Here is a 16,674-nt window from a genome sequence, read left to right as displayed (position 1 = left end):
AACCAGAACCTGCAAAACCAGGCGGCGAGGAGTAGGCTACGGCAGCGCAGCGACGAGAGTGATGAGGACATGGACATGGAATTCTATCAAACCGCGGGCCCCAGCGCTTTGGAGATCATGCTGTTAATGGGGCAGGTTATAGCCATGGAACGCTGATTCTGGGCCCAGGAAACAAGCACAGACTGGTGGGACCGCATAGTGTTGCAGGTGTGGGACGATTCCCAGTGGCTGCGAAACTTTTGCATGCGTAATGGCACTTTCATGGAACTTTGTGACTTGCTTTCACCTGCCTTGAAGCGCCAGAATACCAAGATGAGAGCAGCCCTCACAGTTGAGAAGCGAGTGGCGATAGCCCTGTGGAAGCTTGCAACGCCAGACAGCTACCGGCCAGTGTGGAATCAATTTGGAGTGGGCAAATCTACTGTGGGGGCTGCTGTGATGCAAGTAGCCAAAGCAATCGCTGAGCTGCTGCTACGAAAGGTAGTGACTCTGGGAAATGTGCAGGTCATAGTGGATGGCTTTGCTGCAATGGGATTCCCTAACTGTGGTGGGCGATAGATGGAACCCATATCCCTATCTTGGCACCGGAGCACCAGGGTACCCAGTACGTAAACCGCAAGGGGTACTTTTCAATGGTGCTGCAAGCACTTGTGGATCACAAGGGACATTTCACGAACATCAACGTGGGCTGGCCGGGAAGGGTTCATGACGCTCGCGTCTTCAGGAACACTATTCTGTTTAAACGGCTGCAGCAAGGGACTTACTTCCCGGACCAGAAAATAACCGTTGGGGATGTTGAAATGCCTATAGTTATCCTTGGGGACCCAGCCTACCCCTTAATGCCATGGCTCATGAAGCCATACACAGGCAGCCTGGACAGGAGTCAAGAGCTGTTCAACTACAGGCTGAGCAAGTGCAGAATGGTGGTAGAATATGCATTTGGACATTTAAAAGGTCGCTGGCGCTCGTTACTGACTCGGTCAGACCTCAGCCAAACCAATATCCCCATTGTTATTGCTGCTTGCTGTGTGCTCCACAATCTCTGTGAGAGTAAGGGCGAGACCTTTATGGCGGGGTGGGAGGCTGAGGCAAATCGCCTGGCTGCTGATTATGCGCAGCCAGACACCAGGGCGATTAGAAGATCACACCAGGAAGCGCTGTGCATCAGAAAAGCTTTGAAAACCAGTTTCATGACTGGCCAGGCTACGGTGTGAAAGTTCTGTTTGTTGAAAACCCGCCCCCTTGATTGACTCATTCCCTGTAAGCAAACTACCCTCCCCCCTTAAATCACAGCTTGCTTTTAAAGGAAATAGTCACTATCGTTTAAAAATCATGTTTTCTTTATTAATTGATTATAAACATAGGGAGAGAACCGACAAGGTAGCCTGGGTGGGGTTTGGGAGGAGGATAGGAGGGAAGGAAAAGGCCACTGAAAAAATTCAATATAATGACAGCCTTTTGGTTGGGCTGTCCACTGGGGTGGACTGGGAGGGTGCACGGAGCCTCCCCCCACCGCGTTCTTGCACGTCTGGCTGAGGAGGCTATGGAACATGGTGAGGGGGGAGGGAGGTTATACAGCGGCTGCAGCGGCACTCTGTTATCCTGCCGCCGTTCCTGAAGCTCCACCAGATGCCGGAGCATGTCCGTTTGATCACGCAGCAGCCCCAGTGTTGCAGCCTGCCACCTCTCATCTCGAGCGTCCCTCATGACCTCACGTTCACTGGCATCTTTCCTGTACTTAGATACCGTGTCCTTCCACTCATTCAAATGAGCTCTTTCATTGCGGGTGCATTCCATTATTTCCGAGAACATCTCGACTCGCGTCCTCTTTCTCCGCCACCTTATCTGAGAGAGCCTTCAGGACAGAGGAGGGAGGCTTGAAAAATTTGCAGCTGCTGGAGGGATGGAAAAAAGGAGAGAAGTTTTTAAAAAGATACATTTTACAGAACAACACTATTCACATTACATAGCACATGTGATTTCAGTACAAGGTCGCATTTTGCATCTTAATATTGAGTGCCTGTGGCTTTGGTGTTAGAGATCACAGACGCAGGTCCGGGCAACAGAATTCAGCTTGCATGCTGGAATGGTAAGCCATTGTCTTTCGGCTTCTGCGCCCTCCTTTCCCACATACCAAGCAAAGCCCATTGAATGCTGTGGTTTTCCTGTTAACCTTCAGGAGCAGAAAACAAACTAAACTCCCCCCCCATCCAATTCTCTGGGATGATTGCTGTACCCCTCCCCCCACCGCGTGGCTGGTATCAGGGAAGATCCCTGCTAGCCAAACGCGAAAAGCTCAGCGCCAATTCCCCCCCACCCCCGCGCTTGGCTAACTGCAGGGAAGGATTTCTTTTCAGCCACAGGCAAACAGACCAGTAGGAACGGCCACCTCTGTCCCCTTAATTAAATTCCCGTATTTCAACCAGGTTACCATGAGCGATATCACTCTCCTGAGGATTACACAGCGAGATAAAGAACGGATGTTGCTTGAATGCCAGCAAACACCGGGACCATACGCTGCCAGGCTTTGTCATGCAATGATACCAGATTACTTGCTACTAGCATGGCGTGGTCAAGTGTCCTACCATGGAGGACGGAATAAGGCTGCACTGCCCAGAAACCTTCTGCAAAGGCTTTTGGAGTACCTCTAGGAGAGCTTCATGGAGATGTCCCTGGAGGATTTCCGCTCCATCCCCAAATACGTTAACAGACTTTTCCAGTAGCTGTACTGGCCACGAATGCATCCCAAGTCCTCAGGGCAAATTAATCATTAAAAAACATTTGCTTTTAAACCATGTTTTATATTTTAAAAGGTAAACTCACCTGAGGTCCCTTCCATGGGGTCATGGTTTTGGGTACTGGCTTGGGAGGGTACTTCAGTCAGGCTGAGAAAAAAATCCTGGCTGTTGGGGAGAACGGAGTGCTGTGTGCTCTCCGCAAGCTCGTCCTCCTCCTCCTCCTCCTCTTCTTCCCCGTCCGCAGAATCCTCATGTGTGGCTGATGAGATTACCCCCGCCTCAGAATCCACGGTCAGAGGTGGGGTAGTGGTGGCGGCCCCCCCTAGAATTGCATGCAGCTCAGCGTAGAAGCGGCATGTCTGCGGCTCTGACCCGGAGCGACCGTTTGCCTCCTTTGTTTTCTAATAGGCTTGTCTGAGCTCCTTGACTTTCACGCGGCACTGCTCTGAGTCCCTATTGTGGCCTCTCTCCATCATGCCCTTGGAGATTTTTTCAAAAGTTTTGGCATTTCGTCTTTTCGAACGAAATTCTGCTAGCACTGAATCCTCTCCCCATATAGCGATCAGATCCAGTACCTCCCGTACGGTCCATGCTAGTGCTCTTTTTCGATTATCGGCCTGCATGGTTACCTGTGCTGATGAGCTCTCTGTGGTCACCTGTGCTCTCCTGTGCTGGGCAAACAGGAAATAAAATTCAAATGTTTGCGGGGCTTTTCCTGTCTCCCTGGCCAGTGCATCTGAGTTCAGGTTGTTATCCAGAGCGGTCACAATGGTGCACTGTGGGATAGCTCTCGGAGGTCAATACCATCGAATTGCAGCCACACTAACCCTAATTCGAAATGACAATATCGATTTCGGCGCTACTCCGCTCGTCGGGGAGGAGTACAGAAATCAATTTTAAGAGCCCTTTATTTTGAAATAAATGGCTTCGTTGTGTGGACGGGTGCAGGGTTAATTCGATTTAACTCTGCTAAATTCGAATTAAACTCATAGTGTAGACCAGGCCAATGAATGACATCCCCTAAGAAAATGAATGCCACTCTTTGCAAATATTAGGTGGTAGTCATGTCATTAGCTGTTGCAAAGAAAATAAAGTAATCTGAATTTGAGTCTTTCCAGATGAGGGCTTTTCAATTTCCATTTTCTCTCTCATATGCTTATTTGTCATTGAAGTTGTAATCATCTTTGTAACAGCAGAGTTGGATTCAGAAAATGAGATATAAGCAGAACTGTTTTACAATCAGTTTTTCAAAGTTTTCCATAAGGAGTCAATGGCTGCAGAAGTACTGTAGTATGCATGGTCAAGTTTTGATTTCAGAGGAGATCGGCTTACGTGCAACATGTCCTTTCTTTTCACTTCAAAGATGATGAACCTAAACATCATACCTTGAATTAAGAGTTTTATGTCTATAGCTAGTGTTTAACCTGATGGGAAATATGCCCTATTTTATCAGGCTGTCCACTATACCGCTGCTGGAAGAGAATGTTAAGAAATAGGATTTTAATTTCTTCCCCCAGTTAAATGTCTTTCCCTTTAAAGTTATATTTAGGAATTCAGGAACAGTACATTAAAAGCAATCTTTGGAGGAGTCACAGATTTGTTTGTTTTCAAAGGTCTACAGATCATGATTTAACACTTTTCAAGGAATTCCTCACTTGCAGTGATCTGAAGGCAAATTCTCTGTCTGCCCCTTTGTGCCACTGATTGGTTATTATTCTGAATAGCCCCTGAGGTTTATTTCTATATCCATGATTAATATTTAATGAACTAAGGGGCAATTTAGCATAACTTATTTCTAAACATAATTAATATTGTATGCAACAATAGCAGCAGGTTAATATAATTTACATTAAATGCTTCAAGTGTACTTTCTGCTGATTTTTATTGAATCACTCTCTTGGAATGGTAATGAATGTAGATTTTTGTCTTAATGAAGCTAGATATTATTTAAAATTAACTATCATGCCAAGTGGCTTATAAAACTAAGTCAGATGTTGTATATTTGGACTTTCTACCTTAGTTAATCAGATGTAACAAAATTATATAGCACATAAATACTATTGAAACTCAATTTGTTTGGCCCGCTACGGGCAGCTTCTTGGAACAGAATTATTGTCTATAGAATATTGTAGCCAAAAGATGTAAAATCAATGGCAATACCGTTTTTTTTCTGAATGGATGGTCAAACAGATTTTAACTGTGGATTGCCAACTCCATATTTTTACTAGTAATCTTTCTTTCTTGCTTTCTAGAATTTTATAGACTCCCAAACAGATTATCTGTTGGATTGAACCTTTGTAGTAATTTATTCCTGAGAAAAGTGGATGTAAAATGCAACCATTCTTAGGTAGCAGCATTTTACACACTTTGTACTCAATTTGCACAGATACAAATGATTATATAAGGTGTAAGAGAGCACAGAGTTTAGTCCAAAGGAAAGAAGATAAGGCACTTGACCAAAGAACTTTTTTAAGAGGTAGGATTGTGTGTTGTTAGACAATTACTGGAAAAGATAAGGGAATATATGGGTGAAACATGTATGTGCATTGCTAAGGACTGGCATATAACTAGTAGTTTCAGGGATGTTTTTGGTTTTTTAAAATATTGCAGGCTTCGCTATTGCCTTAGCCCTGGTCTACACTTAAAATTTAGATCAACCTAGCCACATTGCTCAGGGTATGAAAGATTTACTTCCCCGAGGACAAACACTGACTTTCATTTTTCTGGGTGGGTGCTCTGACCCGAAGCCCTGCCCCCACTCTGCCCCCTCCCCTGAGCACATCCTGCCCTCACTCCGCCTCTTCCCTCCCTCACTCCTCCCCCTCCCCCCAGCACCTCCTGCCCGCCGCAGAACAGCTGATTGGCAGGGTGCTAAGCACCCACTGTTTTTTTTTCTGTGGGTGCTCCAGCTCCAGAGCACCCATGGAGACTGTGCCTATGTCCTTGAGTGCCAGAGTTAAGCCAGCTTAACTCCCAGTGTGACATGGCTAGGTCGCCAGAAGAATTCTTCCATCCACATAGCTACTGCCACGTGAGGAGGTGGATTACCTACATCAGTGGAAAACCCCCTTCCCTCGATGTAGGGAAAGCCTAGGCTACAGTGCTAGAGCAGCAACTGTGCTGCTGTAGCCCCCGGTGCATATACAGGTCACTCTACTAGATCCTCAGCTGGTGTCAATTGGCATAGCTCCATGGAGCTCTGCTGATTAAGCTGAGGATCTGTCCTGGTGTCTGTGCCCATTCTTCCATTATTTTAAGGAGTGAGAAGTTGTAACAAAAGACACACTTAAGAATGTAATTGATATCATATAATACCACACATGACACTAAGGTAAACACATAATTAGTCTCAAAAAAAGAGAGGAGGGTGAAAGTGGTGAGTGTAGTTTGAGGGTATTGGAGCTTAGACCCACCTTCTTCGTACTTCACCCTTTCCTTGAAACACTCCCATTTGACAGTGAGGAGAAGATGCATACAATACTGTGATGCTCCCCGGGGGCACTCCGCTACCACCTGCCCTTAGCCAGAGGAAGCCTTGTTAGGGTGACCAGATGTGCCGATTTTATAGGGACAATCCCGATATTCGGGGCTTTTTCTTATATGGGCCCCTATTACCCCACACACACTGTCCCTATTTTTCATACTTGCTGTCTGGTCACCCTAAGCTTTGTCTGTGGGTCAGCTCCCAAACACCACCAGCCTCTGGCAACATTTACAATGCTCTCCAGACCTCCGCAGGCCCTGCTCTCTCGTTATAGGTTAATGATAGGCACTTTCCAACCCCCGAGTCCTCCGAGCATCTCCCTGGAGTGCCCAGCCCCTGATCCCCTGGACACTCACAGAATTCCCAGAGGCCCTGTTCCCAAAGGAACGGTACCCACGGTTTGCCAGTTACACCATAGAACTCAGCTCTGCCTAACATACAGCACTTAGATTTGTTTTTAGAGAAAGCAAGTATAAGTTTATTTAACAAAGGCCAGAGAGTCAAATGATAGCAAGCAGAAGTACTGGAAACAAAGGGTTACATCTGAAATCAAATCATAACACGCATACTAGAGCCTAAACTTAACTAATAAAATATTGCCATGTCAAGAGCAAAAGCTCAAATCCTTCCAGCATACTATAGTAAGGCTTGGCTGTGATCCTCTGTTCATGAAAAAAACCATGCTGTCCTCTTGCCTCCTCAGTGGAAAGATTTATAGTTTTTGTCTCTACAGTTATAGTCCAAAAATCCATTGTCTGCACTTGTGACCAGGATAACCCCTACTGCTTGTGTTTTCCTGTCTAGGGCCTCCCCTGGAGACTTTACAATCACTTGATTAGCATTTTGCTCAGACGGTAATGGGTGTCCATTGTGAACCATACAATACTCAATTTGCATATACAAGACAGATAAATGTCTCTTGCCTGAAAGAAACTTGTTTCTCAACTTTTTTGTCCCAAGCCACAGACCTGAAGAACATAAATTTCAGTATATAAACATAACTCCTTACATATTCTGTGTACACACATTTTGCAATGATTATGAGGACCAGTATGACAGACTTTCATTAGAGACCTTATATGACACCCTTTGGTGAACTACTATGTGGATACCAGACCCCAGAAGATCCCTGTAACCTCTATGCACCCCTGTGCCCTCTGTCAGCTGGTGCCAAGAGGTCCCTAGGTCACAAATATCCTCTCTAAGGCCTGGTCTACACTACGACTTTAATTCGGATTTAGCTGCGTTAATCCGAATTAATCCTTAACCCGTCCACACAACGGAGCCAGTTACTTCGAATTAAAGGGCACTTAAAATCGATTTCTGTACTCCACCCCGACGAGCAGAGTAGCACCAAAATCGATTTTGTTAATTCGAATTAGGGGTAGTGTGGCCGCACACCACCGAATTAATGTGGTTAAAATTAATGGGGTAGTGTGGCCGCACACCACCGAATTAATGTGGTTAAAAACCGAATTAATGTGCTTAGTGTGGCCGCGCACAATCAAATTTATACAATCTGTTTCCCAAATTCGAATTATCTAAATTCGGATTAATCCTGTAGTGTAGACATACCCTAAGCTTGTTCTCCAAGCCACTTCAATCTATCCCTACTAACATCTCACTTCTCTATTGCCTATGGGATTGTCTTCACTGCAGACTTGAGCTCTGTCCCCAACTCGAGTTCATCCACACACAAAAACCCTTTAACTTGAATGTGGTGGTTCTTTTAACTCAAGCTGGCTAGCCTGTCAGGTGTTATAGGCTATAGCTTGAGTTTGCACAGCTTGTCAGTCAGATGGTAACACAGCTATGCTGTAGTGTGGACAGAGGCTAGCTCCACTTGAGTGACACAATTCCCTCTGTGTGCCAAGAAAGGACAAATCAGTTCTCCCACAACTCACTGGGAAAAAGTTCATAGAGCAGCTCAGTTTGCTGCAGTGCAGAGAACCATGGGATATGCCCCTAGAAGTCTTTGCACCACACACGAGTGAGCGCAGCTTGGTCATAGTGTTATTTTACAATGTGGCCACTCGCACTTGAACGAGGCTAACTCAAGAGAATTAACTTGAGTGAGGATTACTCAAGCGAACTCTGCAGTGAAGACACACTCTACAAGACGTGAGGGGGAGGAAAGGAAAATAAAGAAATGTAGCTGAACAGCTAAGATACATGCAGATTATGTTAATTTGTGCAGCTGGTGATTTCTAACCATAAAGATGTGCTTGACACTGTTTTACTGTACACATAAATTATTGTAGCGAGATACCAAAGTGTAATGAATGAGCCTGGAAAAACCTGACCAAGTCAAGTGATTCTTAGAGAGTTGTTAGCAGATGATAGTGTTTGTTTTAAACCACAAAATCCTAACACGATTTTTGGTCTGCCACATACTGAGCAATCTAAATTAATTTTGAAAAGAAATCCATAAATGAATATATAATAATTATTAATTTGCTTTAAAACAGGTCCTGAGTCTGGCTCCAAACGATGGCTTTGCTAAAGTACATTATGGCTTCATCCTCAAGGCAGAAAACAAGATAGCAGAGAGCATTCCATATTTGAAGGTAAAATTCCCATATTAGTTCTTTTCTTTTCTTTTCTTTTCTTTTCTTTTCTTTAAAAATACATTTTACTGGTAGAAAAATGGTAGAAAAAAGGTGGTGGTGGGGAGAAATTGTGTTAACACAGGTTTAGCTATAAGCACAATAGTTATAAATAACCATTTATGCAAGTTCACAAAATATATTCATAGCTGCACAGATCAGTAAACCGAGACACACTTATATATCCAAGATTCATCAAGATTCAAGCATAAAGTATTAATGTTTCCTTGGTCACTAATGAATGATTTTACGTGATGGACAGGTTTGAGTTTCTGGTTGTTTTGAGATTGGCATATGGGGCCAACCTTAAGGTTCCTGAGTAATCCAAATGATCCATTTGCAAACTTTTGAATGTTTGGGAGGAAAGTTTGTAAAGTGAAACCCTGCCTTGGAATGTCCAGGCTTTCAAAAAAACAGAAAACCTTTTTGGGGGGAGGATTGGGAAGGAGGAGGCAGTTGAAAAAACTATAGTGTTTTTAAGAATTTTTTGGTTGAAGTAAGTGTTATTCATTCAACCTCAATGGGTAGTGATCAATGGCTCAATGTCTAGTGGGCAGCCGGTATCAAGCGGAGTGCCCCAGGAGTCAGTCCTGGCGATGGTTTTGTTCAACATCTTCATTAATGATCTGGATGATGGGATGGATTGCACCCTCAGCAAGTTCACAGATGACACTAAGCTGGGGGAAGAGGTAGATATGCTGGAGGGTAGGGATAGGACCTAGACAAATTGGAGGATTGGGCCAAAAGAAATCTGATGAGGTTCAGCAAGGACAAGTGCAAAGTCCTGCAATTAGGACGGAAGAATCCCATGCACAGCTACAGCTTGGGGACCAACTGGCTAAGCAGCATTTCTGCAGAAAAGGACCTGGGGATTACAGTGGATGAGAAGCTGGATATGAGTCAACAGTGTGCCCTTGTTGCAAAGAAGGCTAACAGCATATTGGGCTGCATTACTAGAAGCATTGCCAGCAGATTGAGGGAAGTGATTATTCCCCTCTATTCCACACTGGTGAGGCCACACCTGGAGTATTGCATCCAGTTTTGGGGCTCCCACTACAGAAAGGATGTGGGCAAATTGGAGAGAGTCCAGCGGAGGGCAACAAAAATGATTAGGGTGCTGGGGCACATGGCTTACGAGGAGAGTCTGAAAGGACAGGGCTTGTTTAGTCTGCAGAAGAGAAGAGTGAGGGAGGATTTGATAACAGCCTTCAACTAGCTGCAGGGAGTTCCAAAGAGGATGGAGCTATGCTGTTCTCAGTGGTGGCAGATGACAGAACAGGGAGTAATGGTCTCAAGTTGCAGTGGGGGGAGGTCTAGGTTGGATATTAGGAAAAACTATTTCACTAGGAGGGTGGTGAAGTACTGGAATGGGTTACCTAGGGAGGTGGTGGAATCTCCATCCTTAGAGGTTTTTAAGGCCCGGCTTGACAAACCCTGGCTGGGATGATATAGTTTGGGTTGGTCCTGCTTTGAGCAGGGGGTTGGACTAGATGACCTCCTGAGATCTCTTCCAGCCTTAATCTTCTATGATTCTTCTATGATTCTATGAACCTAAATTTCAGGATAACAAATAATTATACATGTATATAGTTATATACTGATATATTTTACACGCCTATTTCTTGGATTGAATGGACAGCATACTGTAACAGCTAAATTAACTCAGTTTTACTAATGTTTCTTTTTCTTTCTTTCTCTAGGAAGGCCTAGAGTCTGGTGACCCTGGCACTGATGATGGACGCTTTTATTTTCATTTAGGTGATGCCCTGCAGAGAGTTGGAAACAAAGAGGTATGAGTCTTACATATCCTTTATTCTAAAAAATGCAGTCCTGCAAGGTGCTGGGCACTCTTTTTCCAGTTCAGGAAAGCATCTAATCATGGTCTTAACATTGGGAATGTGAATAATCCCATTGGTTTAACAGCCCAGAATCTGGTGGAGCTCAGACTGTAGGACATCAGCAGCAGAAAGTCTGCCTGGAGTGTGGGTGCACAGCAACCCGTTAACAAATCCTGGTCCACCGGAGCGGGGCAGGGCAGAAGGGAAGGGCACAGAAAGATAACCAGTGCAAACCAAGGAGTGGGCAGGGGACCAGGGGAATTCACAGATTCAGTGAGTAAAATTTTTTGACTAAAAAGTATCTGTGTTTGACTAAAAGGTATGTTGCTACCACTGCAGGTGGAACCAACCCTGAACTACTGGAACCTTTCCCCCACGGACAAAAATAGATGAATACAGTGTATGTGTGTATGTTTGCTCACAGGTTCATTGTAACAAACTGCCTTAGACCTCAACTATGGGAGTAGGGCTCTCACTGCAACAGACATATAAGTAGTGCAGGACTTTGAACCAGTGCATTGGTTTCCTGTATTCATTTGTGTGTTAGATTAGCAGGCAGATCAGAAAAATTAGAATCCTTGCATAAATATTGAGGATTTTTCTTCAGGGCATAATGAGCACAAAATGTAATGGAAACCAAGAGAGCTTCTGATTTATTGAATTTAGTAAATTCAAGGTTACACATGTGGATTAGCCCTGCTTCTTTTGAGGGGAAATCAGAAAATGTGGGTGTTTTTTAAACTATGAATCCTAATCTTGACATGAATATAAAAAAGATTCTTTGATAAGGAATATGGACAGCTGAAAACAAGAAAGCACTGTCTTGAGAGAATCTTCTATTTGTATGTTATTTATCAGTGACACACAAAATATTTCAGAGGCATCGACATTCAAGCCTTTTCAGAAATGCAGTCCTCTTGTGTATCTTATATCCAATCAATGGAACAAAAAAATCTGCTCATGGCATTTCTGTAGTCAACATAAACCAGTGGCTATAATCAGACTTTGGCTGTGATCTTAACTGGAACCAGATAACCAAATATGACTGACCTTCAATTATTCTATGAAAATCTTATAGAACTGTGATTATAACAATTAGACTGAAGCTAAATCTCCAGACCCAGGTGACAACATTTTAGCACCTGAATTTTTAAAGTTAGACTATCTCCTGTGGAAGTATAATAAAATATCCCTCTTCTGAATTCTTGTGGATTTAAAAGTTCATTTGCAAGTAAGAATTAGTTGGCCTCCCATATATATATATATAAAAAACAAAATTGAAATCCTTTTATGCTCAAAGAGGAGAAGATTAAGGAAAAGAAGAATAATCTTACTTGTAAGGATCATAGTAGAGGACTAAATTATTGATTATGTGTGGCTAATGATACCACACAGACACAATTAATTTGTACCATCCTAATTCCCAAGTAGGGATTTGTACTAATGTTTATGGAGTTGAAGGCCAAAGTTATGTAGAAAAAGATCTAATCAATGATGAATGAACTTCTGCTTTAACAGAGCAGACTTAAATTTATCACAGTGGAAAGTCCACGGTTAATCTAAATTTTTCTCACTGGCCTTGAGATCAGAACATAAGGAACATGTGGAATTGTCATCACAGAAGGTAGACATTCATCTATTAGGGCTAAATTAGCAATTCAGCTTTGGTAAATTGCAGGGGATAGAGTAGAAGAGGCTCTTTCCAACTCAAATAAGATGGTACACTAAATAATAAAAATATCAAATGAATGGAAAGTGTTATGTAAAGAATAAGTGGAGAAAATGATTTTTCATGGCGATTATATGGACTAAGTACTTATCAGACTATTAATCAATTGGAAAACATTGTTTATTGCTGCAGCTATCTTAAATTGTAGAGTGGGCTCCTCCTAATCTTTCCCTACCTTAACAGATGTATTTGAAATAAAAATGTTTTTAATAGGGGCTAACAATAATATACAACCCTACACATAACTGAACAGCACTAGTGATCTCTTTCCACAGTCAGTAGTTGAAACAGGTAATTCATACTCTTGTCACCTGGGCTAGCTTTAGGTATATTGCAAATGAGCGCAGGCAGTGAGTGGGTAAAGTCTACTAGTATTAGTCTACTACTACAACCTACAGGCTGAGGAACATATGTTAAAAATCATCCTGTTTCCATTTCAGAGGCTTAACCCAGATAAGCTTAAACTATAAAGATATACTGGAAATTACCCAAGGTAATACATAACATTTTTATGATCCATATCTAAAGAGACAACTTTAAAAATCTCCTCTCAGAAACTTGTAATATTTTATAGCCGTCAAAAGGAAAAGCTCCAAGGCTGTCCACTGTTATTCTATTTGTCAACATGGCTTTTCAGTGCTTCATACATCTACCGTAAGAGCACATTTTGCAGCAATTCTCTCCTTCATAGATCATCAGAGTTTTATACACCAAAGAGTATCATCCAATATTTTAAGAGTGACGAAAACTTAAACATAGACCTCCAAAGAAATAGACTCATAGACTTTAAGGTCAGAAGGGACCCATTATGATAATCTAGTCTGACCTCCTGCACAACGCAGGCCACAGAATCTCACCCACCCACTCCTGTAACAAACCCCTAACCTATGTCTGAGTTATTGAAATCCTCAAATCATGGTTTAAAGACCTCAAGGTGCAGAGAATCCTCCAGCAAGTGACCCGTGCCCCACACTGCAGAGGAAGGCGAAAAAACTCCAAGGCCTCTGCCAATCTGCCCTGGAGGAAAATTCCTTCCTGACCCCAAATATGGCGATCAGCTAAACCCTGAGCATGTGGGCAAGACTCACCAGCCAGCACACAAGAAAGAATTCTCTGTAGTAACTCAGATCCCACCCCATCTAACATCCCATCACAGACCATTGGGCATATTTATCGCTAATAATCACAGATCAATTAATTGCCAAAATTAGGCTATCCCATCATACCATCCCCTCCATAAACTTATCAAGCTTTGTCTTGAAGCCAGATATGTCTTTTGCCCCCACTACTCCCCTTGGAAGGCCGTTCCAGAACTTCACTCCTCTAATGGTTAGAAACCTTCGTCTAATTTCAAGTCTAAACTTCCTAATGTCCAGTTTATATCCATTTGTTCTTGTAATTCTCTCTGGTTTCATAGTCCTTGATGGTTATTTAATAACTTGTCTTTGAAATCCAACTCATCCACTAAAGTGTAAAGTACTTTTTTTATTTGAACAAAAGTGTATTAAGTAATTGGTTAAAATGACACATCAGGTTTTTTAGGAAGGAATTCTATTATGTAAAGAAATCCAATAGCTTCTTTAATCGGTGATGGCTAAGATTAAGTCAAAGCATACAGTACTGTAGTATCTGATTCCTGTACAAGAAACACTTCTATTTTTGTCTCTACTTCTCTAGGCTTTGGGGGGCAGTTTAATATGCTGGCCCTACTGCCCTCTACTGGATGGAATGTCAAATGTGCTCAGTTGGTTGTGTTCATTTCTGTCCAGAGGCTTACCTACAGAGAGAACCGAACGTGATTTGTCCTTTTGCTTAAATGTTAAACATCTGTATTTCTACTGCAAACAGTTTTGGGCTTTTGTCCTTTGTGCCACCTGTGTGCAGTTTACTGGATGACTGCAGTTACTGCATACAGCCAGGGATTCGCTGTAATAGAAGGGATAAGGGGACTGTTTTCTATTCTATGTTTGTACAGTGTTTGGCACAAAGTGCCTAATCAGGGCCTTTACGTGTTACTGGAATACAAATAATAATAATAATAATTATTATTATAATTAATACAACATCAAAAACACAAGCAGTGTTTCACCCTCTGGTGAGTTCTCTTTGGAGTGGATCATCTTTTCTTCTCCTTCGATATGTACTCTAGTCGCAGAAAAAGGCAAAATTAACCTTGCCTGCTGATAAAGGGTGTGAGCCTATGATTCCTTGCTCATGTGAGTAGTCCCACTGTGGTCAAGCTTGCAGGATCAGACCAAAGCAAGAGCACGAGAGTTAGACAGGATTTATTGTGGAGCAGTGGTTAACAAAGTATGGCACACCGGCTGCAATTAAATGGTCTTTATAATTGATTCAATAAATCAAAATGTGCACAGTCACATGGAGCTGGGCGGGGAGAAGGCAGCTGCCAGTCAGCCCCTGACTCTAGGGGTTACTGTTCCCATGCTGGGCAATCAGGATGCTGGAGCTGGGTGTCCTCTCTGGAGCCAGCTGATCTTCCTCCCCTGCCTTCTCCCCAACTGGTTTGGAGTGGCTGAGGCATGGTAGGAGGGGGGGGGCAAGCAGGGAGGGTCCAACCACCAGCCTCCTGCCTGGCCTCCAGCAGCAGCTACTTCTCTGTTTCAGGAGGTCTGTGAGAGGGGCTCTCGGCAGCACTGCGTTGAGCGGGGGAGCCTTGGAGAGGAGACTGGGGAGCAGGGAGAATTTGGGGGGGGGGTCACCTCCTGGTCTGGTGAGTGTGGTGTGTCGGCTAGTATGGAATCAGGATTCCTCTCTCAGGTGCTCACAAAGCCCCTGGTTCAGTGGTGTCTGAGTGCCTCACAGTCTTTACGATATTTGTCTGCACAGCATCCCTGTGTGCTAGGGAAGTGCTGTCACCCCTGTTCTTTGGATAGGGAACTGAGGCATAGAGGGGAGGAGCGATTTGCTCATGCTCACCTGGAAAGAGCAAGAGATTGAACCCCAGGTCTCCCAAGTCTCAGTTTAGCCCTGAACTATTGGAACAGCCCTCCTCTTGGTGAATTACTAGGGGTTGGTTTTCACCTGTCTTGGTGAATACAGACCGGAGGGTCTCACAATTTTGGTTGACTCTAGCAATCTACTCTATTATTTTTTTTCTTAAGTGCTTATTACCAGGCTATCTTAAAGGATAAAATGATGCTCATATAGGAAGCCTGTTGCTTTGCCAAGAGGGAGTGTCATTCAGAGGTGTTGAAATGCCTTTTTAAGATTATTCTTTTCTGCTGAAGTTGGGCTGATGTAAATTGGTTGTTAACAACTTCAATCTTCTAGGCATACAAGTGGTATGAGCTTGGGCACCAGAGAGGTCACTTTGCATCGGTTTGGCAGCGCTCTCTCTACAATGTTAATGGACTAAAAGCTCAGCCTTGGTGGACAGCAAAGGAAACTGGTTATACTGAATTGGTGAAGGTAAGTAATGAGTTTCTCCCTCTCTCTTTTAACTAACAGACTATAAAGTTAATTCCAGATGCTTTACACTGAGTGGCTGAGATAGATATAATCAGTAAATATAAAATGTATATGATAGGCCATTGAAGTTTATCAAGTGCAAAATGACAGCAGAACCTCAGTGATTTGCACCAATGATGGGCACCCTCTATGAATTTTAAGTTTTGTAAATAGTAAGGGCCATATCCTTCATCCCTTGTACTACAAAAGTCAGTGGCTTCATTGGGAGTTTTAATTGCATCAGGAATATGAGCTGAGCCCCCAAGTGACAGATACAATAAAGAACACCAGGATAATACTATTTAGTTATTTTAATGCTCTTTGCTCATTTAATTTGACAAGTGTAGTTCAGTTTTAATATTTATAGTAATACTTCATCATGTGCAAAAATGTATTCTAGTATATCTTGTAAAGAATATAGCCTTAAACAAAAGGAGACCTCACTACAACAGACCTCTATTAAATCCTTGATGAGAAATGGGAATAAGTAACATTTTTGTGCATACTTGTGTGTTGCAAAGTGTGAATCAGCAACATTCTACTATGCAGGCATTTTAAAAACACGACTACTCATTTCCATGAAAAAACGGACTGATTCCTCCAAGACAGCCATTTTAATATTTATATATAAAACAACATGTGTTATGGTTTTGTGCAGATCTAAAGCAAAAAATTGACTGTCCATTGTAATGTCCCAGTTACTGAGGAAAAACAACACATTTTCCCGAATAACATTGTATTGAATATAAAATCGGTGTGTATCTACACACACACACACACACACACACACACACACACACACACACACACA

At 43.0% G+C, this 16,674-nt stretch overlaps 1 protein-coding gene across 1 annotated transcript in view; it reads left to right on the top strand.

Annotated features, from left to right (window-relative positions):
* The window catches only part of ASPH (aspartate beta-hydroxylase), a 167,513-nt gene that overhangs the window by 127,839 nt on the left and 23,000 nt on the right, over positions 1–16,674 (top strand). The window contains exons 25-27 of the mRNA XM_026662251.2: positions 8,691–8,789; positions 10,529–10,618; positions 15,687–15,824. Of these exons, the coding sequence (XP_026518036.2) occupies positions 8,691–8,789; positions 10,529–10,618; positions 15,687–15,824 (327 nt within the window). The remainder of the gene's footprint in view (positions 1–8,690; positions 8,790–10,528; positions 10,619–15,686; positions 15,825–16,674) is intronic.

The sequence above is a fragment of the Terrapene carolina genome, unplaced genomic scaffold, assembly GCF_002925995.2.
Source record: "Terrapene carolina triunguis isolate 2854851 unplaced genomic scaffold, T_m_triunguis-2.0 Scaffold58, whole genome shotgun sequence".
In the NCBI taxonomy this organism is placed as follows: Eukaryota; Metazoa; Chordata; order Testudines; family Emydidae; genus Terrapene; species Terrapene triunguis.
Note: the sequence above shows the minus strand (reverse complement) of the source record. Positions and strands in the feature narration are given on the sequence as shown.